Here is a 25,183-nt window from a genome sequence, read left to right as displayed (position 1 = left end):
AGCCTGCACAGAACACTGTGCACCATCACTGCAATCACGTGTGTGTAATAAACAAACCACAAACTCAAGGGAATGATTTCTACATCCTGATGTTTGTATTCACACCACTGAGGATCAGTAACAAGGTGTTAGGAGCATACAACTCAGGAAGAGATTAAGATTTCACGTGATTAGACTATTAAGTGTCTATTAAGATTTCACATGATTAGAGTGACTCCCAAACAGACCCTTCTCCTCCAAGGGGCACAATCTGCTTTTACACCCACTAAGGCTCTAAAACTATTAAGGAAGACCTGCCATGGGATGGATAGGCATCCTACAAATCCAGAAAAACCGCTTCCAAAGTCTTAGGTCTGAGAAACAGCTGCAGTGACTTTCCAGATACAGACCAACACAACAACCACGATAAATGGAAACAACAAAAACACCTTACCTGAAGGGTGAAGGGCTGAAGGGTAGAAATCCACAGGGGTGCGACTCTGGGCCATGCGAGGGTCCATATAGGAGGGCATCATCATCCAGCGAGGATCGAAGCCAAGCATCTGAGGATGTGGCGGGTAGAAGGTCCGTTGGGGATGGGAGTGAGATGGGGGAGGATAGACCTGCTGCTGTTGCCAGTGCTGCATCTTGTACAACTGCTCCTGCAGGGAAGAGGAGAGGCCGCTTGACAAGGATGGTCATGGTGGAGGAATCACAGGAACCAGCCAGACAAAGGGAAACACACTCCATGTATTAAAGGTTCAAAACCAAATCAGATGGGAAGGTAGAGCAGATAAGGGTATGTCACTACTAACTGGGAACATGGCGGTTGTTATTCTCAAAATACCCAGAAAAAACAGAATATGTTGCAGCTTCAAGATGAGAGTTTGCATTTTCTCAACACTTTGTTGAGCTGCAGGACAGCTTCCCATCAAACACAATTTCCTAATTGGAACCAAATACTTTAGAAGATGTTGCTCTTTGGAGGAAATGCAATTGTAAGTTCTTTAGTGTTAGCCAAACAGATTAGATAAGAACACCCTCAACTCAATTAGGAGAGCTATTAATATTTTAAATTATTTCCTGTGCATGCTCCAGAGATGGGCTGACACCTTTGGGTCATTTCCCATCTCCCACATGGCCAGTCCACCTTCCTTTAGCTGAGTACTGTCATGATGTTCATCTGATCTGACATTTAACTTTAGCAAAAGGTCCAAGAACCACCTATATTTGAAGGGAGTTTTGTGTATCAAAGCAAGCTTTCAACGTAAACAGCTCCAACTAACATGAAATAAGGCTATTTACCTGTCAAACTTTCCAGCATCTTTTCTAACTAAGCTTATAAACACAGTATCTGACATTGTTGTAAAAAAAGCGAGTCCTCTGCAGAGCAAGAGAGACACCCTTAAATCTGAACCTGACACATCACTACAGCAAGAGAGAAACTCAGATAAATGCAAAGATTATATCCAAGTTAACTAGTGCTCCACTACCTTGGAGAAAATATTCATTAATGATGTGAACACTATTTTTTATTTCGTTCTTTTCATGGAACCATTGCTACCAAAGCAGCAACACAAGCCAGCCAAAACAAACTGCCTCATACGTACCAACGAAACAGAGGATAAAAGAAAATAAAATTAAAATTTCATGTTATTTCAGTCGGAATGACCTGTGGTATCATCAGCATGACAGCAAAGACATGCAATTATTTTTAGTTTGAGAGCACCTCTTTTAAAGAGTAACATTAGCAGTGTTTGCTGCCATGCATTTGAATCATGAAAATGTCAACTGCCCAGTAACAAGCACAAGGGAACATCCATTAAAGAGCAATTACTGAGCTTCCAAGCAAAAGTCAAATGTGAGCTCTTCACTGAGGTTTGCAGCAGCGTTGATTATATTGCATTTCAAGTGGTTATTCTATGAAAAATGGCAATTAACTTTACATTATCTCAAGCCTGAATATTCTGTCCCTCGGTCTGACTGTGTTGCCCTAAGGAGGCTCACTGTGTCTGGAAGAAGAACTGAATTCCCATTTATTATCTCCCAGCTTAAAGATGTTGGTTAGTTCACACTGACGGTGTTGAGAACCAAGCAAACAGTTCGGTGGGGTCCAAAGGGAGAGGGGTGGGAGTGTCACACCTATTACCTGCTGCTGTTGCTGCTGCTGCCTCTGGAACCGTGGGGGAAGAGATTTCTGGTATTTGTTGAATTCCTGTGCTGAGGACGGAGCTTCTCTGAGCTCCTCCTCACTGCTGCTTTGGGCTGCTGCTGCTGGGGCAGGAGTCTCCTCTTCCAGATAGCCACCAGAGACATCCTGGCTGTGAAACTCAGGGGTCGCTGCAGAGAAGAAAATAGGTCTTGATGAGCCCAGCTCGTGACAGGATTTGTGTGTGCACCATCACACAACACACATGCGTGTGGGCACATCCTGACTGCGTTATGCGGGTGGGTTTTGTTATAATAATATATACCACCTCACACACAATCCCTCTGATTTGACTTGACAGCTCTAGAGAGCTTTGTCTATCTTGTTTTAGTGATAAATTCTGAGATCCTCCTCTGCCATGAGTCTTCTGCTTAAGCACCAGGGAAAAAAGTTCATTTCCCCTGTTACTCCTTAAATCTGCCAGCACTTACTGATAACCCATTTTGCTGATCCATGGCCCATGAGCACTTTCTTAATACCATCATCCAACCATGAGAAGATCAAGAAGCCCATTCAAACAAGGTCTCTACTAGCACAGCTAACTGAGCACTCAGAGGCAACCACAGAGGTTTGCATTTGGTTTAATAGGATTTTTTTTTTTTTACATGAACCTCCACGGCCAATCCAAAATACTGTAGAATACGTGAAGCAGCTGATCTCTCAAGTACAACTGAAGTACCCTCTGAACAATCCCTCCCAGGAACTCCTCCATGCTTCAGGTAAGATATTGGCACAACAATAAAAAAGCAGTTTGCACAAGGTGAGGCGAGCGATGTTTCTGTACCTTTACGGAAAGCATGACCGTTCTCTTGCACGGCATTTTTCTCTGTGCTTGGGGGTCGCAGGTCTTCATTCTCGGTGTGTTTCTGGGTCTCTCCACTCTTCTGAGCCAGTTTGCATTTCTGATCAAGTTGCTTCAGCTTTGCAGCACAGGCAGCCAGACGCTCCTCCCTGGCTCGCCGCTCTTCCTCCTCCCGCCGCTTCCTGGCTCTCTCAACAGCCTCCGAGATCTCAGAATGCACAAACTTCTGTCTCAGCGGTACCTTTTCTTCTTTATCCTCGAGGGACTGTTGTCTGAGAACATTTCCCACTGTGGGCTTCTGCCAAAGGAAAAACGTTCCTCCATAAGTATGGCCCAAACATCTCCTGTACCTTGAGCTTTGTATCCCACACTGATAAAATTTCCTCCTGACTCGTTCCCCTCTATCCTCACACACACAAATCCCCCTTTTGGCAGGGAGTTATTGCTACGTGGTTCAATAGCTTCATTTTCTCATTGCCTGACAACCCCACTGCTCTGGATCAGCTTCAATTTCTTTTCTCTAGTGGGAGTGCTATGCAGATGGATTTCCCTCCAGCTGGATATAAACAAAGAATTGAGAAATTCATCGGCACACTGTTTTCAATAAGATGTCAAACTGGCCACTTGAGGACAGCGATGCGCTGCATCCAGCAGCGCAAGCCCATTCAAGTTAGTTCGACCTACCTGGTGTTCAGACGCAGAGCTCCAGCCATTCAACTTCCTCGGAGGCTGCTGAGAATCCTGCGCTTTTCGGACTGAACGGGATGAGCCAGCTGAGTCTCCCCAGTTCTTTCCTTCCTCCAAGGTGTGTTTGACATCTGCACTGTCTGCAGAGCTCAGGGACAACTGTCGCTGCCTCCTGGGATCCCAGCTGTTCCTGTCATATAAACAGCTTTGCTATTACATTTGCTACTCGCCTCAAAAAGCACTTGCAATCTTATCAAGTATCACAGGCAACTGACTAGCAGAAAAGATAGATAAAACCCACCAAAACAAGCAATAAGCTTTTCCTCCTAAGGTGCACAAGGATTAACACCACTATTGTGCAGCAGGATAAAGGTAGCACACAGAAAGGAGGATAAAAAGCCTGGTATCCTGGCACTCAGCTTCAAGAGCCATGCACATCCTTGAGGCTCAAACTATGACCAGTGGAACCAACAAAGTCACAGTCTGAATCAGGCAGATCAAGCCTCAACATTCAGAACAAGTTTTAAAAATACCATGGTGCTGTTCCCTTTTACTGAAACAACTATAGGTGTGAATACAGCCACTTCTTACCTCTTCTGTCGCCCATCTTTAACAGTTTCTTCCTCTTCCTCATCTTCACTAAACTTTAGTTTCTCAGAGTAATCCACTTCATCATGAATGCCTACAAAAGCAGGATTGGAGAAGAGATGTATGAGAGAAAAGAAACACGTCTCTTGTCCTGATAAAGCTTATGCTCTCTCTGGCACTAAACCTAAAAACGCTCAGGCCTGGTATAAGCTACTTGGAAAGCCGAACGTCCACCACAGGTACTGAAAATGATGTGAGCAGAGTGGACCCAGAGTGCTGAACAGCCGGGCTGGTCACAGAAGAGGAGCGGCAAGCAGTCTGGGAACGGAGGCAGCAAATGAGGAGACACCCACCAAGCTAGACTGTGTTTAAGTGGACACCGAATGCCATGACTGAAAACGTGGGATTAACTCTTCTTCACAGCTATCCTCCTGCTGTTTGGTGTTATCAGCTTTTAGGAGTCTTCAGATCCGGTTCCTTGAGCAGAGTGTGATGGAAGGATCGGAAGGATCCATTGTGTCATCATTTACACCAACAGCAATTTCACAACTACACAGACCACTCTTTGCTTCCCCTTCTCCCTTCCGTGGCACTGAAACAGAGCCATCACTATATCCTGGCTACTTCATGCTTCAGGGTGGAGTAACTACTTTGATTCACCTCTTAATCTGTTGCCTGAAACCAGAGAATAGAAGCACTTTACCTGCCCATCCGTCATCCGCATCTGTGTCTAGTTCATCCAGCCCCTTTAGGTTCTCTGCATTGATAATAGTGGGCCGAGGGACTCTCTCCATTTGCTGCCGAACTGGACGTGTTGGGCGTGACAGGCCGAGCCTGTTGTCTTTGCTACAGGGAAATGCAAAGAAATTATTAGAAACAGCAAACAGCAAAGAGAAGAGTACAGAGCTGAGTTTGTAACAGTCAATGGGCGTGTTGGTCACCCACTCAACTGGATCCTTTGCCCAAATTCTTGCATAGTTTAAGGTTCATGTCACAGCTTTTAAGCAGGACAGTCATGGCAGCCTTACCCGTCCTGGTCATTCATCTGGTATTGTCTGAAGGGTACGCGGGGCTCCAGGCGAAGCTGAGGAAGGGGGAAAGACCCTCGGTCCAGCGATGCAGGGGTCTCAGATGGCTGTTGCGGACACATCTGGAACAAGGCAAAGCAGACTAGTCTTTTTTTCTCCTTGCCACAGGAAGGCTTACCCAGATTAGGTTACAACACAAGCATGGTAGTTGCATCCACACAAATGGAAAACAAACATTTCACGTCTGGCTGCCTAACAGGCCACGCGCTAATGGTTCCCCTCTTCAGCTCTAGAGGGAAAGCAGCAACTTCTCCTTGGGCGGAACAAGGCTGCGCTGCACTATTCTGGCACACAAGTGTAAATGTACAATAGGGGAAACTAAAAATAGATCAAGAGAAGGATCCCTGAGCAAGCCCTGGGAATCAACAAGTCCAGAAAACAGATATCTCAGCTGACTTCTTCAACCCACACGCACATTAAAGAGGCAAGGACATGAAAGAGCTGTGGGGAAAGGACAACTTACAAAAGCAGGCAGCATGTCATGGTATGTAGGTGGTTGGTAGACATTTCCCATGAACTGCGAAGCCCCTTTGCGGACAGGCTGAGCTGGGCGGAGAGACGGCTCCTTCGGATCGCTGGCGCTCGCTGAGGAGGGGGCTCCGTCTCCGGTGCTAGAGGTCTTGCTGCCCAGCTCAGTAGGGGAGGCGGTCAGAGATGTGGCAGAGGTTATGTTCCTCCCACCGCCCTCCCTCCAGCTCGTGACATCTGGAAAGGAGGTAATAATTATGTTAACATTTGAAAATGCAGACGGTCGCTCTGCCAGAAAGTCTCAAAACACTCTGGTCAAGCCCCAACTACACTGAGCATGTAGAAAACCACCAGGGACCAAGGAAAGTTTCCAAATGCATTTATTTTCCTAAGAGAGCAGCAGCATTAGCTATTACTAACTAACTGCCACACCAGCGGAGTCCTTATTTGTCAATAAGCCTAAATTCCAACCCATTCTGCTCCCCATCTCCACAGTCCTTACCCTGCAGAATTAAGGCCAATTGGATCATTTACAAACACTCAAAGAAAAGCCACATTACGCCACCCACTCATTTCACTTGTGACCCTCCCTTAGCCCAGGGGGAAGTGGTCTGCTTTGCAACATCACACAGCAATTTTTATTGAACGATGTAGTAGATGACAGTCCATACTTGGCTGTCTGGACCACAGAACTCAGGCAGTGAACATCAACCAGCACTACATGTGAACCTGTGGTTGTTTGCTAAGCAGTTTGACACACGTGAGCTCAAAAAAAGACAGAAGGAAATGTAGGGATGGAATATCTGATACTAGTGTGAACTGGCATTCCCCTGCCCAAAGCACAGTTATGAGCTGGGACAAGGCAGAAAGACACAATAATTCACTTACTCTGGGGGCGGAGGCTTGGTCCTGGCCCATACGACGGATCTAAGGCGCCCTTTTCTTTGCCAACCTTGTCCTGCTCGCCAGCTGCTTTCAGCGTCGGAAATTCCTCGGGAGAGAAGGATAACAGTCGGCTTGAGGCCCTTGAACCTGTCAGACAAATAAGTGTAGGACTCAGAGAAGATCTCTCCACTCTTTCAATTCCCTCACGAGATCAGCCTGGAAATGTGTTTTCTGGAAGCCTGCGCCTCCATCACATTTAAACCCAAATTACTATCATAGCAGCACCTCAGCTCACATCCAAAACACTGAGACACCGTCACCAACACCACAACACATGTCCTCATCAGCACTCCCACACTCTTAACTTGTAATCTTCATTTAAATTCTCATGTTCAAGGAAGTCAGAGTGAACTTTTTCAGCTTCCGACTATTTTTGTAAAGACTAAGGCAGAGATATAAATTCTGCAAGATCACTTATAGGTGATACCCTGTTATCAAGCATTTGACATTTCTATTCAGACTCCTTCTGCTTACATCTCACTCTCGGGAAGTCTATTGTTAAGATTTCTGACAATATACTCAATGAAAGACCACAGATAATGGCCAAACGCTATATGCTATATAAAACCCACTCTCCTCCCTGCTGCAGCGTTTTTAAGATGCAGATCACTGGCCAGATCAGGCCAGGTTCATTTCTTGTCACTGGCAAATTGTCTTGCCAAGTCATCCACCACCTTAGAATGACAGCTTTCTGTCCCTTCTAAAGATTTGCCAGTGACTAGAAAACAAAACAGCAATTCTCCTGAATGTGCTGGCAAGATAACATTGAACAAAAGGAGATTGTCAGCATTATTGCACTAGTAGACAGTAAAAAATAAATATATATATCTTTGAGAATTCTTTCTTAGTGTTACTTGGCTAATGCTCTTTTTTAAAAAGGCATTTCAGAATTATCATGTCAGAAGGATCAGCAGAGTACTGAAGACCCAACAAAAGAGTCCCATCTATCTTTATTTTTCCTTTCCTGAAGAGTGATGAAGGATTGGCTTCAAGTCATTTTCACTTTCTGGAACTTGCACACTGCACCAGACCTTCCATCAGAAGATTTTCAGGTAAGACACTGCAACCGTCTTCATTCTTTCAAATCTCTGCAATTTCACTCAACATCTGAACGGTTCCAGGTCTGTTCACATTGAAACAGTGGAACTGAGCTGTTCTCACTACAGTTTTAATGGTATTGATAGTACTCAGTGCAGCTGGAAGCCATCCCCTGTGTGGAAATGGATGCATCTGAAGACAACTAAACTCCCAATTTACGTTAACACTGCTCCAGGATCCTCAGTCAAGCAGAAGTCATTAGCAGCACAGTTACTCAGGGAGACTTAACAGAAAGGCCTCAGCCAAGGCGTAAGCAAGTTCATCCTGCAACAGCTCCAATGCCATTTCCACCCACAGCCTCACTTTTGACCACTCAATTCAGTGAAGCTCCCCATGCTACCAGCATGGAGATGCCTATATTTCCAGTCTCTGATGTCCCCTCTTTCACCCTGTTTTCTGCACCTTTATTTCATGCTGCTCTGCAAAGTTTCCTATCTCCTTCAAAACCCTGACTTCCCAGAACTCACAAGTATATGAATTATTCTGGTTTCAGATGGTGATGGGACACATTCTGTTCAAGCTGTCTCTTGCACTGGCAGATCTGAATAGATGCAGTTGCATCATTCCAGACAAAACACTACAAAGATTGAAAAAAAAGACTCATATGGCCTCAGTACACTGTAACCAAGACAGATGTGTCCCATTCCGCACCAGTCTAGACAGGGAGGGCAGGAACAAATGGAGCCCACCACATCTCATGCCTGTCTATGAAAAGCAGGCACATACCCAGCTCCATTTCTGTTCATCATACTCACCACCTTCTTGTCCTGCTGGCTTTCCATTCAGCTGTGCCCATGACTTTGGTCCACCTGGCACTGAATTTGTACTCTGAAAACACAAAAAACATACAACCCCCCGCCCAATGCCCACAGATTAGTGAGGTCTCATGACTACTTATGATTTCCTGGCTGGCACCTTCTATGGTTCAGACCTTGAGATCACCCAGACGTCGCTGGATACCACAGGTCTCCCCAGATTCTTCTTGGGGCTCAAGTCAGCTGTTCCCTACTCCTGTGTACAATAATGCTACAGCAAAAATCCTCCTCTCTGCCATGCCTCTCATCTTTTCAGCTATTTCCTCACATTTCTTGCTTTCCTCTTTCTAATCAAGCTTTCCCTTACTTCTGTTGCATTTTCCCAAATGGTCCCTCTTAATCTTCTAGACTTATTCCACGCTACATCTCAGCTTGAAGGCCACTCTGCTTTCTCATGCATTAACCACTCTTCTCCTCTTCAAAACATCTCCCATCCTGGCTTTCATGAACCTCAACGGCTGGGAATTTTATTTTAAACTAAAAGTACGAAACCTGCAGCACAGAGGGGTCAGGTCCCTGTACTGTCTGGAGAAGCTTTCTTACTTGCTGGCAGCTTTTTCAGGTCCTAACACTGGCTATTTCTCCCACAGGAGAAGATCTCTTGTTATCAAGTCTCATCAGGCTGGGAGCAAGAGCTGGATCTGTTGTCACTAAGCGACACTTGAATAGCTTACAAGTGGTAACCAGCCATCCCACATTCCAGTCATTCTTTCTGGATTGAAGCTACACTTTCTGCACACACTTAAAAGGTACAGAGGTAACACACAAAGAATTATACTCTATATATTCCTGAGACACAGTAACTTGGAGTCACAATTACTGGGGCACAGTAACTTGAAGTCAAGACAGTCAATTCTGCAAGAATTGATTATACAGGAGCTGTTCTGTAAATTGCAGTCTGCTGATACTTGTGCAAGGCAACACAGACAATTAAAGAAAACCCTCAAGCTGTCTGGGGACAGGGGAAGGAGGGTGGCAGTCACAGAGACTGCTTGCGCCTACCTCCTGACTGATTGACTGTGTCGGCTTCTGTAAATTGGAGACAGATTTCTGCAAACCCTGCTGCGGCAGCGACTCCTGCAGCTGTGCAGCCGTCGCACTGGAACTGAAAAGAGACAGCAGGGGTGAGATCAAAGGGGAAGGCAGGCAAGACGAGACAAATAACTCTGGCAATACAGCAGTTGCTAAAGGATCAGGCTAACAGTGCCTTTACAGTGGCACGGACAACAGAGATCACTGTAAGATGCAACACGCAGAGCAGTGTACAAATGCTGCTGCTTGCCCAACACAACTTAGCAAAAAGGAGTTCTGCCTACCTCTTTTGGTCTGGCTGATCCTGCTTGTTTGCCCATCCTGTACCGTCCTTGGGTACTATAATGATGTTGGGGTCGTTTCCTTTGTTCTCAGACTTCAGGCTAGGCAAGTTTGCAGGAGGTGGCATGCGCCGGGCAGCAGCAACTTTCCCGAGACTCTGTAAGCCATGTCTAGGAATAACTAGTGAGAAAGGAACGAGGGCAGGTCACAGAGGGCTGCATCTGCTCGATAAGTAACCTGAATTAGCATCCTGGGGCTGGGTGTAGTCCCAACCCAACTGTACACAAGCAGCACCACTGCAGCTGTGCCAACATACAGGTCATTTCCCAGGGGACCATGGTGAAACAGCGGTCTGTTCTAGCAGCTGACTGCCTCCTGCAACAGCCGGGAGGGAGAGAGAGAAAAGTCTCCTGAACAGAAAATGCCCACAGAGTCTTCTAGCTACCTGTGCAGATACTCCTCTTTCATTTCACCATGGAGAGCCAGCACTGATAGCCCTTTCACAGCTTGGGGAAATGGCCATCCAAGTCCAGCTCTTGGCAGACAGACTGGTAACCTAACCGAGTCCCAAGGTCTAGATTTTCCAAGTCCACCCACCAGCTCACAGTTATTAAGATGGTATTTTAGTTTCTTTGGTTTTCTACTCCCACATCAAACCCAGAAACAGCCCATGCAGTGTGTGTTGTTTTTTTTTTTTGATGCACCATCTACTTTTGGCCACATCTTTCCTGCAAAAACAACTCAGGTTATTCCCCAGAAGCCTTCAGTCCTTGACTCTCACCTCACACATCTGACCAGCTTAAGGCACTTCAAATTAATGGCCCCATATATGTATAGGCTAAGGCCCTGGTTAGGCTTTCACTCAAGTTTGCAACCTGACCACTTCGCAGCAAGGACACAGGCTGAACACAAGGGCCCAGCTGTTTTGTTATAATTCCTCCATGTCTCTACAATAATAGCAGCACACAGAACCGCAGACATTTTCCTTGAAGTCCTAATGAAACACAGGCTTAGACACCAGCACAACAGCTCGGCAACCCAGCTGCTTCCCACTGGGCAGCCTACCCCAGGGCCAACAGCCTCAGTTAGCTCTGCAACACTCATGGAAGACCCCAAAATGAGCTTTCTGAAGGCATTTCTTACCTGTAGTTCTGATAGCTTCTATTGACTTTCCTTTATACTTATCAAACAGGCTGAGAGTCGAGTACTTGCTTTTCCCATCCTTTCCCTTGGTTATTTGCCCCAAACGATCGGACATTGCGATGAAATGTCATCTAGTAAGGAAATTTCTCTGCGCCGCTCCCGATCTGCCTTTTAATGAAAGAGAACCAGGGAAATGCCATCAAATGGATTATTCGGCCACAGACAAGTAAAAAGTAAAACACGCACAACTGCTAGAACTGCAGATATTCAGTGAGCAGACACAGCAAGTTACAAGGTTTTAACTCCCTCCTCTTAAATCCCACAAGCATCTTGTGACTAAAGATTCATAAACTGAATTAAAAGAATGGCAGGAACACACTTCTCACATCAGCATTTGTTTTCTGCCACTTCAGTGCTGAAAGAGGTGAGTTTCTTCAAGTATGAGAATACAAGAGATTGGTCACCAGTCCTTGCTTTAAAAGAATAAGTCTAACAATAAGTATCTATGCACAAGGCTTCCTAAACATAAAGGACAGAAAAACACAGTATCTTACACCACACTGGAGTTTATCATTGGGTTTCCCACCGAAGCACTGGTACCTGGGTTTGTAATGTTTGGAATTGTGGTTCCACACCAGCCACAGTTAATGACTCATACCAGCAATTAATGCTTTGAAAGCATCACCTGAAGGCAACCGAGTTATTTCTTCAAATTCCCTTTTCCCATCTGCTGGCCCTGAGAGAGACTGAAGGAGGCCAAAAAATGCTCAAATGAAACAGGTTCAGAGTCTTGAGCCTGTGGGTTCAGCAGTTCTACTATGAATATTGAAAATGCTTTATCAAAAAAGATTACATTCTGTGTTGCTGGCACCTTCACCACCATTTTTAGCTATAAACATACTTTTCACAATGCATGTGGTTTGTTCATTTGTCATTCTGATCTTTGCTGGCACAATGTGCTGTGATTAACACCCTTCATGCAGGCAGTCTCTACTTTTTGGCTCTTGGAGCCTATGATAAAGCTGAAATATGGGGAACACACACATTGTAGGTCAACTTTTCTCTCAGAAAAGAAACTTTCCTTACTTTCAATAGGCATTTCTTTAATTTTTTTAAAGCATAATTCTCTGTTCTAAATTTTCTCAAATCTGGAAGCTTAACATAACCTTTTCACATGTAATTTAAATTTTCAGATTTCTTGTTGTAAAGTCTCCACTTCAAGCCTAGAACTGCTGGCAGTTTTATTACACCATCTGCTAGGTTGCATCTTCGGGTTTTAACTCTGTTGGAGTAACGAAAGGCCATATATCTCAAACCATTGCACCCTTCACCCTTTCTGAAACTCATCCAGCTGAAAAGCATGTTTCAAACAGTCAGAAATCCCTCCTTCTGAAAGAGCTGCATCTGACCAGAGGCTACAACTTCCACCAGCAACAGCTTATCAAGCATGATGTCCAGGTAAGAGGATTAGTCCATCGCGTATTAGGTATCAAATAAAGCACAGACCACAAACACATGGGACACAGCCAGTTTGAGAACGTACTGCGATCTGCAACTAGTTGAGTAAAATCCATCTAAAGGCCGCTGTCAGGGGGCGAGTTTCTGCCCAACAAACCTTGGCACCATGCAGTGCTCGTTCTTGCATCGCAAGATTTAAATCGAGCCTGGCAGGAGCAAGCAGCGGTGTGTCGGGCAGCAAGCACCGAGGTCAGCGACTGAGGAAGAAAGTATTTTCTACCACTCAGCAAAAGCATCCCCACGATGCTCAGGAAACCACCAGGCCCTGCAACAAGCCCCACGCAGCCACCTTTGCAGGACCACGACATGGGGTTTGCAGCACAAAGGTTTGCAGAGGCAACAGGGCTGGCCAGTGTTCTTGAGGCACCTTTTCCTGCAGAGCAGCAAACAGATCTTTGGCTCCGGTTTGGTTCGATCTTTGCTCAGATGGTCACGGTGCGCCAAAGAAAACAACAGCTCCTCCCTCGCTTGCCCATTTGCAATGTATTTTATTAGTAGGACAGACATTAAAAGAGAAAGGGGAAAAAAAAACCCCACTGATTAGCGCAGACTTGGCAGAAGTAGAAGCTGGATGGAGAACAATGACCTGTTTGAGCTGGCAGAGCTACAGGGAGCCCTGGACCAGAGCAAACAGCCCAGGGTGCTGTACACCAAGCTGCAGCTGTGCTGGCAAGAGCGCGGCCACCTGCTCCTACAGGTACATCGAGCCCCGTGGAGCCGGACCACGGCAATCCCATACCTACCACATGCAATCCCAAGCAATAAAACCCACTTTGAGGTTTAGAAAACTCAGACAAAATTAGTAGGCATTAAGGAAGAAAACAAACAAAAACCCCCACAACTACCACATGGGGTTGAGGAGTCAGTTGGTTAACAGAAAATCCCGAGTCCTGAAAGTCAGCATGCAAACAGCACGCAGGGTGATGCTGCCAAAGAGAAACCCTGACAACCAGTTATGTAACCGGGTCTCAGCTGCCTCTTGATTACATCTCCTATCATTAAAAGGATGCGGGAGGAATAAACAACCACTTGAGAGCAGAGGAGGAGCTGGGGACAGGCTGGGATAAAGCCCCTTGTCAAACTTTCTGGGGCAGCCACAACCACTGTGTGGAGAAGTGAGATTTACTTCGAACCCTCTCAATGCTTTGAAGTTGAAAAGGTAAAACACAGCTTTGTTTGTGCATTACGTGTGTACTCCAAAGAGGAAAACAAGCCCATGGAGAGGCAAGGCACTTTCCACATGACCTCTGTGCACAGAGGCTGCAGAGGCGCTGAGCCCCAACGGACTAATTTCCCATCACACCATCAAGCAAAGAATCCATGCAGGGATCATCAAGGCCCTCCAATCTTGCAGAGCAAAGCCATTTCTGATAAAAAATCGAGTTCACAAAGAACCGACCTGCTAGCCTGCATGCTCATTAAGAAAGCTAGAATGAGAAGGCACATACTGATGCTGACAACTGAAAACCAGCAGCCTTGGCAAAGCCTCTGACCTGTGCTCAGGGTCCCCATGTCTGACAGCTGACCCTGAAAAAAGCATCATCCCATGTTACAGAGAAATGAAAAACGTCAATCACCAGCGTTTCTGCAAGGTTTCTCTCAGGGTTTATAAAGGTCTTTGGGTGAAGGTTCACTACCAGCTTTACCACAGAGCTTACGTCTTCCCATTCCCAGCACCAGCAAGGTCTCCTGTAATATCTAAGGGCAGCACCAGAGTGAAAAATATCAGTAATCAGAAAATACCACAGTATGACCAGTTACATTACAGATTCCAGGGTACAAATAGCTGCACCAGAATTACTTCTTGGGCAGAGCTCTGCTACCCTGGAGTCTTCATGTCCACATCTTGCCACCCTGGACTTCACATGTATTGACCCCATCTAGCTGCCTTTTAGAGGGGTAGATTCCAATCCAGAGAGCAAGAGTGACACTTTGTGCCAGAGTACGCAAGTCTTGGAGATACAGGAGGGATATACCAAGCACAGGGAGTCTGTCCGGCAAAGAGAGCCATGTGAAAACCTTGAGTAACTGGCACTGGTAACAACTGGAAACCCCCGAGCTCAAAATACAGCCAAAGGGAGAGACTCCTGACAAACGGGATTGTCTGCAAAGCTCTCTGTAAATCTATGTACGAAGGAGGTTGGGCTGCTGGTATTTTATTCACAAGACTTCAATGGAGCTTGAATACCTGGAAGTTAGCCAGCCTTAACTGAGCAGGGCAAACACATTTATGAAAGGTAACACACACACACACGAAGGAATCACTTCAGCTACTCACGCCTCGAGTACAATCACTCGGACAAAGGACCCGAGACCACTGCAGACCTGCACTCCCTGCTCAAGTCACAGCAGCATCACAAGCACAAAACAAAGCATCAGGATGGAGATGAACAGTGAAAAGGCTTTTCTCCAGAGGTAGGAAGATTTTTGACCTGAAATTGTATACAAATTGCTCAGAAACTCACAGGCTGCAAAAGCTGAACTGTATTTTCAGAAAAGTATTTGGAGTTGATGTTAAACTGAAATCTATTATAGTTTCTAATGTTACTGGTAATGTGAAACCTTTAAAAAAAACAAACCAAAACAAAACATAGTATAGTTTTACACAAGATTAATGATGTTCATTCTTCCTTAAATACACACAGTCAATTTCGCTGCTACTTCTCATAGCTACATATTTATCTGTCAACAGAGAGACAGATAACATGGAACATGTTCCACCAAGAATCACCTATTTGAGAAATGTTGGCCACCTGCCTCAGTGATGAAAGACCCCACAGGCTGCCCTTGGAAGGGCTTTGGTGAAACAGCGTGACCAGCTGCCCGAGGGGCTTGGTGTCAGATGCACGTATATCATGTAGAAGCCTTGCTGGGAAGGGATCAGATGAGGATTTAGATCCTAGGAGAGACTGCTTCGTAAGGAGGGGAGCAGCAGGAGAATGCCAGTATCCACGTACAGAGTCAACAGGATCAAGGTAGAGCCACACCAAGCCTCTTGCTGTTGTTCTTTTGCATTGTTTCCAGAGGGAGTTGCTGAGATTTCTTGGTACAGCTGAAAAACGGACTGCTGAGATCCTGAATGTGGCATCAAATCCTGCCAGATGATGAGAAGCAAGTCAGCAGTCTGCAGTGCAGAGAAAAAGGCAGGCAGCCCATAGCAAAGACAGCTCTTGATTCACACCGGGGACCCACCTTGCTTAGCTAACAAGTATATTTGGCACTACCAATGCTTTAAATTCTGCATTATCCCAGCTTCTCTCTGCATTTTCCATGAATCCCATCTCCTTGTAAAAACAGGGAATGGGAGATCAGGATCACCTCTCCTGTGATTTACTGCAGAGGGACACTGCTAGCTGAGTAATGCTGCTGGAGGCCGGCTGCCAGGACCTGCCCGCTGGCCAGCCCCATCAGCAGGCCGAGTCAAGCCAAGCCAAGCCACACTGGATTTGAGACGCAGCAGGACCACAAAGAGGAGAGGCAGAGTCTTCTGGGCAGCATATCTATCACTAACTCTGTGGCATGGAGCTGTACAGGCAGAGACAAAATATGACAAGAGGGGAGCAGAAAGGGCATTTCCTAAAAGGTGACCTGACCTCTCATTTTCTCAGCTTTGTCTTCAGCAAGCTCACCTGCTGCCTCGTATTCTCATTCCAAACTTGTTGGTGTATTTGAAGTACTGTTACTGAACCAGAGTGTAGTTCTAGAGAAACAGAGATCCATAATCTCAGGTTTGGCCTGTGAAATCCAGAAGCCTCACCTCTGTGTTAAACAGCTTTCCCAGCACTGGCAGGGCAGGCAGCACAGAGAGGTGGCCAGACAGGCTGCATTTCTAACTTACTGTAAAACAGATAAAGCAGACTGGACTCTGGAGAAAAGCTCAACTGTATTTACACAAAAACATTCACGAGTTCTGTGATCCATTCTGTAAGGGCTGGACAGATGATGCAACACCCTGAAATGAGCCCTGATCTCCGGTAATTGAGGACACAGACAAAGATAAGAAATACTTCATCCTGAGGATGCAAGACTATGGCATGGAGAAAAAATATTAAAAAAGCCAATCAGAAAACTGGTCCATAGCCCAAAGAAAGTGCTTCCAAGATCCTGTGCTCATGAAACTCCCCTTCCTTTTCAAGCAGCAGAAAACCCAAGGTGTGCAGTAAAATCTTTTCTTGAAAGGAATGTCTGTCTACAACGGCTCTCCAGAGAAATGCTGTTTTCTGCCCACCTGCCCCATAAAGAAGGAACTGACCTGCTGGTCCCAGCTTGTCAGGAAGGAATAACTGTATCTCTAACCAAAAGGAAGCACTGCAGGGCTTTCCTACCTCTCAGAATCAGGAATCGATTTCTGCAGGGAGGCAGCAAGGTATCTATGAAGCACTAACTACCAACCCTCCTTGCCCTCTCATCCAGGCCATAAAGGTGTTAAATGAGACAATCCCAGAAACCAATGGACTCTGATGCCCCATCTATAAACCTGGCCAGGCTCAGAAGCAATGACCTCCTGTAGGCACTTCTGCAGCAAGACACGATAGAAATAAAGGAGCATATTCCTTTGCTGTTTCACATTCCAGAGGCAAAGCCCACAGAGGACACAGCAGTTCAATTCAACAAGAACAAGCTGTGGATTCAACAAACCCAGACCCCAACCGCTCTAGTACAAGAGGAAAGGGAAATGAGCTTGTGATGACCAAGAACTGCCCACACAAAGAAGGGCTCACATTCAAACACAAATCTTTAGCTTTAGAGTTGTACTTATGCTCTGGCTTCTCCACAACCAAGGCCCAGAGCTGACACATGCTACCTACAGCCTCCATAATGATTCTGCCTTCGATTTCTCCCTGTTCAGGTTCCTCCGAGATCTGAATGTCCAGGGAGAATATACAGATATATCTTGTTCCCTCAACACCAAAGCAAGAAGGCTGATCACGAGCAAGCAATTTAAATCCAAATACAAAAGAAATCCCTGTTGGCACAACCTGTTCAGAAAGCTCCTGGCAATGTACAGCTGAACTGTAAGGTAAATGGAGCACTCAGGTATCTGAGCAACAATAACAGACTGCAAATAGCTGGTAGGGATCTCCTGGTGGCTAACAGGGCCAGTACTATCAGTTCTATTTTACAGACTGGGTAACCAATGCGGAGAAAACAGTTCGCTCAAGTAACAGCGACAGAGGTCCCAGGGCTCAGGTTTCTGCCCCCAGTCACCCAAACCTGCACTGCCAAGACTCTCAAAAGAAATGCACCTCTTGACAGTGAAACAGTTGTAAAAAGGAGTCAGAGTGAATGCACTGCAGCAGCATCTGCCAGGCATAGAACAACCTCTTCCAGTGGAAGAGACTGTCTGTCCAGCAGTACACAAAAAAACATTGCAGTGATGATATCCATATAACTGCAGTGAGATAGAGCAAGTGTGGCAGAGGTGAAACACCTATGTTGCCAGCTCCAGAACCCAGATGCAAGCCTTCGATTCATTAGGGATAGCTCACCTTGGAGAGCCCTACACAGCCAGGGCAAGGACCTGTAGAAGGATGGAGGTCAACTACTGTCAGAGAACAGATGAGTTTTGAGGAGTGACCACAGAAATTCTTCCAATGAAGTAAAACATTTCACAAATCCTTCATCTGGTCCCAAGCTCAGCAACTTACTCCATCTCTCAGTAGTGAACATAGGTTTTATAGGAAACAAGTAGAAAGGAAATCAGAGATGTCACAGCTCTAAGAGATGAAACCAGAGCAAAGCTGGCAGTATTTAGGGTTAACAGTTATTTTTTTTCGGGAACAGACACAGCTCCTTCCACGCAAATGCCATCAGCTGTTGACTAAGCAGCTCTGCAGTCTCAGGAAGGATCACACTGGAATGGGGAGGTGGGTGTTTACCTTGTGCCAACCAGCCTCACTCTACCAGATCTGGGCTTTGGTAACACCTCTCTGCACTCTCAGGCTGTCTGCTGGCTTCAGGGCCTCAGCAACCACTCAGGTTATGCACATAAGGTTATTTTTATGAAGAGAAAGACTAGAGATAAAACCCGATGCCATCAATCGGCAGGCCATAAATGCTGATCTCTGCTTGCACACACAAGGGAGAGGCTCCTGTACCCCCTGTGGAACAGATCGCTCAGGTCCTGTTCCTCCCCAAGGCATCAACAGGATCTCCTTATGCAGACACCTTCATAGCCAGGCCAGCATCACCACACACACTGCAGGGGACAACGCTGCCCTGGCAAGAGCTGAATAGATCTTTCTCCATCATATCTCTCCAGTTTTCCCACAGCCAAAGACTGATGCAGCCGATTCAAACCATTAATAAGATTACAAGCAGTTCAGACGAGCCTGCAGTTCATAAACGCTGCAGATGCTGAAGCTTCCAAGGAAGTATTCCTCCAGGTTCCCCAATTTTAACAACACTAGAGCACTGCAGTATTTCACAGCAACCTTTCTTAGTGAAAAATCTATTCACAGGAGCCATTTGCACTGCAAATGAATGTCACGGATGCTAACAGGAATCTGATGAGAAAAGGACACAGGTACAAAGTGGTAAGAAACGACAACACTACATGTGTCACGGTTCAGCACTCTAATGAAAGGAGTTTCAGATTTCTTTAGGTAGCTTTAGCTTTTCTGGAGAGCTAAGCACGTTAGACTATGCACAAGACATCTGGACTATGCCAAGCCGGACAGAACTGAAAACATTTCACAGATGCTTTAATTTACATAGATATTTGCAGTGCATAACTGACAAGGTGTGTAAGCGCCATCGCTTCTGTTTTCCAGATAGGAAAATGACACCGCATAACTCTGCGGCTACACTGGGCTGCAGAGCAGCAAACAGCCCCTGCATCTCCTGCTTTCTGGGGCTGGAAACCACCCTCTGGATCATGGTGTTTCGCTAATGCTGTGAGGTCAGGAGCAGCATGAAGCCCTGTTCCCAAGGAGTTCTGGAGGAGTCCGTGTGCTAGGATGGGCAACGCTGCAAATGCTTCCAAAATGAACCACCCCATGCATTGCTTTCACCACAATAGGATCACAAGGCATCACTAGAGGCAACATTTTGCTCAGATGCACAACACTAACACTGTAATAATGTAAGATCCCATCAATCCGCTCTTAAATGACAGTTTGTGAAGATTCAATTGCTAGGTGGAAGCTTGATTCTTTGGTTATTAAAAAAATATATATAAAAATATAAAATCATATACTACTCCAGCCATGAAGAAGCCATTTCTTGAACATGTCCCTGCTGCCCTGCCTGCTTCACAGCCCACTCCAAACTCTGAACAAGAGCACTCGAGGCTTTTGTATGGGCTCCCAGCCCACATACAGGTAGGAACAGCTGAAGAACCTACCCCACAGCAGAACTCTTCCAAAAAAACCCCACTGTATTCCCACACAAGTAGTGCCTGGGGGTGGCAAGCTCTTCAAACCTGTCTCCATTTGCTTCTTGCAGCACCATCACTACAACTCCTGTCAATGCCTCAATGGCTACCCAGGAAGGATTCCTCCACCAAATCTCTTCCAACAGGGTGATAACTCTGCAAATACTACAGTTTACCCCTCTTAAGTGCTACTCACCTTAAATTCAAGCATTGAGGATGCTCCCAACAGCTAATCAAAGCCCTGTGGACATCTGAAGCATTACAGTCCAATTGAATAGTTCTCTTGGCCAGGTCCTAGGGTGCTGTTAGCACATCCTCACTTTCTTCCTGTGTTAAGCCTGACTCACCTCCACCTCCTCTTTCCCTTTTGCATGTTCCAAATCTGCCCATTACCTCTTCCTTTTCACTCAAGGCACGATTGTTTTCACTAGTTCTCCAAAAATCACTGCCCATAGTCTCTTAAAGATGTAAGGGTGACTTCTCTAGTCCCTTTCAGTTTACCAGCACTTTCCTGATGATTTAAGTGCTCAGAACCAAAATATAGATACTTTATTTTGTCTGTAAGTACAATGACTGCCTGCAGAACTGCACATACACCTTTTAACACCTCCAAACCACGCTCTGTCCTCATAGACCCCACAGCACTGCAAGTTAAACAGCATTATAACCAACCAACGCCACAGGTAAACATGTAACAATCCAGGGCTACTAGACCAGCTTCTAATCCACTTCAATTATGGTCCCAATGCTACCCCTCCAAAAAAAGAGATGAGGATTTACAACTATAGACATCCAAACAGCTTTCCTCCGAAATAAACAACTCAGAAGCTCAAACTTCTCAGTTATTTCTACACAGGAAGCACATGCACACACACACAGAGAACATCCTGAATACAAGTTACTTAACTAAAAATGAGCCCAAGCTACATTTCAGTGAGGCTTAACATTTAATACAATCTCCCGGTTTAGCCCCATTTTTACCTCTTCTGGGAAAGAACAACTCTAAAAAAAACATATAGCTGTGTTGTGTTTATCTGCAAAACCCCCTCCAGAAGGTGCTTTCCAGGAGCAGCTGTCATGGCCTTTGGTAACAAAGCCACTTAATTTCAGCCATTAGAAAAAGATGTTCTGCAAAGGAGAGAGCTGCACCTCCCCAGCCTTCACCTGCTCACTGTGCTTTCACCCCATTGTCTGGTACCTGACAGTTGTATTTCTTCTGTTGCAATGACAAACTGGTGATAAGGAGCTGCGAAATTATCGACCTATTAGGAGAATGAGTCAGTGCCACATGAAAAACAAAACCCACTTACAAGGCACGATCAGCTGAAGAGCAAGGCCTGATACTGAGACAACACAGGCACTGCCAAGTTGCAGAATAAATGAGGAATCTAGTAAAGAGGAGCAGGGACGACCACAGGAGAGGTTCAGTCCTCCTGTAAAGTTACTGCCCTGTATTCAGTAAGTGTGTCCTGTTCATATTGTCTCCATGCCTCATTACAAGTCGAAATGCCACTATAGCAACATCTCTTTGTACAGACTATCATCATAAACGAAAAAAAAAATCAAATGGCTTACTATTATTTTCAATGCAGCAGCACCTAAAGCTAACCTGCCTCACCCTTCAATACTTCTGATTACTCAGGTAAGTACAGCGAAGGCCTTGAGCAACCAACACTTGTGAATCTGAAACAGGCAGGTAATTCTCTAATGGACAATCTAACAGGCTCTGTACCGTAGAGCTCAGGCAGGAGGAACCATCAGACACACCAAAACCACGGTCCTGATTTTTCCCAGTTGCACTCCAAGAGGCAATACCCAGCAGGGTGAGGAGAATGTGGGGAGGGAATTGGGTGTCGTGCAAAAGCATCAGTGCCACACACACGAGAACTGAGGCTTGTCTGCCTTTACACCATCACTCAGATCCCACAACACGCTGCGTCAGGCGTAGGACAAACACACACTCTAATGCCACCCCTACCTTTAGAAGGAGGTTGCTCGAGTAAATTAGCCTTTGAAGTTAGGTTTTACCAAAGTTTTAATAAAAGGCTTTATTAAAATGTTGCTATGAAGTTAAACCATTTTAATAGAAGCTCTTTATGAACATTACTTGTACTTATTAAAGCTAACATACTTTGAAACCCTGCACCTCCTTTCCAGCATTTGTATGGACTATTTGCTCACTTTTACAGCTTCTGCCAGCTGGCTGAGTTTTATTTTTAAGCTCTCATGCATATAGACAAAAAGCAAAAAAAGCCCACAGTTCGTCAAAAAATGCACTGTAAGACCAAATATAAAAGTGCTCCTAATTTAGAAAAAACAACGTACCAAGGCACTACGTAATGACATAATGAAACCTGTATCAAACTCGTGTTTTACTACTACTTTTTTATTTTTTAAAAAAAAGGAAAGGGATCTGCCCAAGTCATGTGGAAATATATTTTCTTATCAGTGAAGACTGTTGAAGGCATCCTAAAATATGAGACATCTAGCCTACTCAAGCTGTGCAGAGAAGACCAGACCAAAAAAAGAATTAAAAAACTCAACTTATATCCAATGTACATACCATATTAAACATCAAATCAAAATGCAGACAGCAACAGATGTACTCGTGCTAGCTTGAAGAAAAACATAATTTAAAAACAAAAAACACCAGCGATCTCAAACAGTATTTGTGACTTGTCTGAGTATGATTTTTCATCTGAACTTTTCGACTGTAACAAGAAAAATAGTAGAACGTTTCAAGAAGGTCATATGGGAGAAGTCTTGTTTATCATACCCCAAAAATAGACCTGCTAACAAGGAAGAACCTCTTAGGCCACAGTCCTGAAAGAAGGAGCTTCACCCATGATGAACTCACAAAGATCTCGGATGCGCTGACAAAACCCAGGTCCATTTACAATATTGCATTTGAAGTGAAAGATGCAGGTAGATAAGTCAACTTTTCAGACAGAAATCATCCCCAAAACATAACTTTGCATCCTCTCTTTAAATTCCACTTTCACAATATGGTCTCAAGCTCCCTTCTCCCCACCTCTTCCAGGTGACTCCATTCCCTGGCCCAGAGCAGCACTTTCAGGACACTGGGGTTTAACTCCCCCAAAGCCAACTGAATGTGCAAAGGGTGTGGAAAAGGCAGGTCCACAAGCCACATCCTCGTCGGTTTATATGTGAGAAATCTACTCATGGGGAGTCGATTCTCCAAACCTGGGCTCTCCAAGGCAGGGACCAGCTATTTATCCATCGTGAAAGGGTCCATTCCAGTGAACACCCCCATGCGCATCTGCAAGACAAGACTTAACACAACCAAAACTTCCACTATAAACCTGGATTCATTCCTGGAAGGGGTGGGAAGCCTTTCTCGTGAGGAGACTATGTAGACACTGCAATGTGCTTATACTAAATACCTGCTCCTGGAATGAAACAAAATTACTAAACTCCCAAACACTTCTATTTCTTATATAAATAAACATCAAACACCAGCAACATCAATATACAAATATTCGATGAGCTGATACTCTAAACACCCTTTGCACGTTCAGAAGACAAAACCAAACCAAAACAACTTTCCTAACAAAACCCACAACTCCCAGCTCATCCAAACACCTTTCGCCAGCTTTGAATTATGGGGATCAGCAGGTTTTCAGAACCACCTTAATGAAAAAAACCCTCCTAGTTCACACCCAACACTACCAAACCGACCACCCCCCGGTGAAGATGCACAGTACAGGTCCTAGGAGCTGCATTAGGGTTTCCCCAGCTTGCAGCACATCTGCTCCCACGCAGACATGAAAATCTCCATCCTAAACAAACAAAAAATTATTTTCAGACCTACCTAACAAGCTCGCCCAGCACCAAGCGCACAAACTCCGTCCTTGTTTCCCCCCCCCCCGCATTTCATCTTTGGGCCCCAACAGCCCTTTTGCAGGTTCCACACAATAACAAACCCACCGAGCCTTCTGGATGCCACCCCCCGCCTTGTTTTGCTGAGACACACACGGCGCGACAAAAATATCTTTGTGTCACACTCCAGACGACGAAGGAAAACAAGCCGTCTTTGCAGCGGGGAGCCCCCCGCACCCCACGTTCCCTCTCCCCTGCTGCACCCCGCCGCGGAGCGGGGCGGCGGGGGGGCTCCGGACACCCGCCCCGCAAAACCACCCCCGGACCGGGGACAGGAGCCCGGACAACGGGCCCCAAACCCAGGCGGCCCCCGCCAGCTCCCCCGGGCCTCACCGCGGCCCTCAGCGGGGATGGGGCCGGCCCGGCCAGGCCCTGCGGCCGCCCCTGGCGCCTCCATCCCCGCGGCGGGGGGTCGCACAATAAACACCGGCGGCTACAACAGCCCGACATGGCGGGGTCGCCCCCAAGGCCGCTCTGGTCCCCCACAGCCAGGGCCTCGGGCCGGGAGACCCGCCAGGGCTGCGCCACCTCCTCCCCTGCGCCGGGCCGAGCCGGGAGGCCGCGGGGTGCCGCAGCCGCAAGCAGCCGCTGGCTCCGGCTCCATTTTAGGGCTGCCTCGTCCCACCTTCCCTCTCCCTCCCCTTCCTCCTCCCCCCCCCGGCCCCACTCACCGCCCCAAATATCCGCGGCCGCCGCCGGCCCCCGATACCCACCTGTGGTGGTGGCGGGGAGCCGGGACTGCCTGGGAAGCCGGGTGCGGAGGGGCGATGGGCTCAGGGAGCGGCGGATGGCGGCGGATTGCGCGGCGGCGGCGGGATGCGGGGCGATCCGGGCTCCGGCTGCCGCTCCCTCCTCCTCCTCCCCCGGCCCGGCCTGTCAATCCCGCGCGGGAGGGCGCCGCGCCGCCGCTGCCTCCACCCTCCGCACAGCACCGCCTACAGGGCTCCGCCGGCACCGCAGGGGCGGCCCAAGATGGCGGGCGCAGGCGCAGAGCGGCGGCAATGGCGGCGGCGCAGGGCCTCAGCGCCTTTCGGCGCCACACACGCCCGCGGGCTGAGCAACAGTAACTCCCAAGTGTCAGAGAATAATTAACGTTCAAACTTTTTTTCGCATGGACCAAAAGACGTGCCGTATTCAAACGCAAAGCCCCTTACTGTCAACAACTGTGACCAATTTAGAGTGAAACAGCTCATCGTGTGCTGAAGCGACATTGTTGGTCAATAAACCACTTTCTAGCACAGTGCTATTTGTAGT

General features: G+C 46.5%; 1 protein-coding gene across 13 annotated transcripts in view; it reads right to left on the bottom strand.

Moving 5' to 3' along the window:
• Positions 1–24,796, bottom strand: part of PRRC2B (proline rich coiled-coil 2B) — a 44,939-nt gene extending 20,143 nt beyond the window's left edge. For 12 of the 13 annotated variants that reach the window (XR_013923002.1, XR_013923003.1, XR_013923004.1 and 9 more), the window contains exons 1-14: positions 24,601–24,796; positions 11,137–11,304; positions 9,996–10,173; positions 9,682–9,784; positions 8,620–8,692; positions 6,710–6,853; positions 5,817–6,058; positions 5,294–5,415; positions 4,969–5,111; positions 4,269–4,359; positions 3,675–3,867; positions 2,973–3,288; positions 2,129–2,319; positions 434–641 (exon numbers count right to left, since the gene is read on the bottom strand). Coding sequence is in view for 10 of the 13 variants with exons in the window: in XM_080355826.1 (XP_080211952.1) it covers positions 434–641; positions 2,129–2,319; positions 2,973–3,288; positions 3,675–3,867; positions 4,269–4,359; positions 4,969–5,111; positions 5,294–5,415; positions 5,817–6,058; positions 6,710–6,853; positions 8,620–8,692; positions 9,682–9,784; positions 9,996–10,173; positions 11,137–11,251 (2,119 nt within the window). In the remaining 3 variants the exon portion in view is untranslated. The remainder of the gene's footprint in view (positions 1–433; positions 642–2,128; positions 2,320–2,972; positions 3,289–3,674; positions 3,868–4,268; positions 4,360–4,968; positions 5,112–5,293; positions 5,416–5,816; positions 6,059–6,709; positions 6,854–8,619; positions 8,693–9,681; positions 9,785–9,995; positions 10,174–11,136; positions 11,305–24,600) is intronic. The other variant, XM_080355825.1, reaches the window with a different exon arrangement.
• Between the last annotated feature and the right edge of the window lie 387 nt (positions 24,797–25,183).

The sequence above is a fragment of the Nesoenas mayeri genome (genome assembly GCF_963082525.1).
Source record: "Nesoenas mayeri genome assembly, chromosome: 18".
NCBI classification, from domain to species: Eukaryota; Metazoa; Chordata; class Aves; order Columbiformes; family Columbidae; genus Nesoenas; species Nesoenas mayeri.
This window is presented reverse-complemented; position numbering and strand designations above follow the sequence as displayed.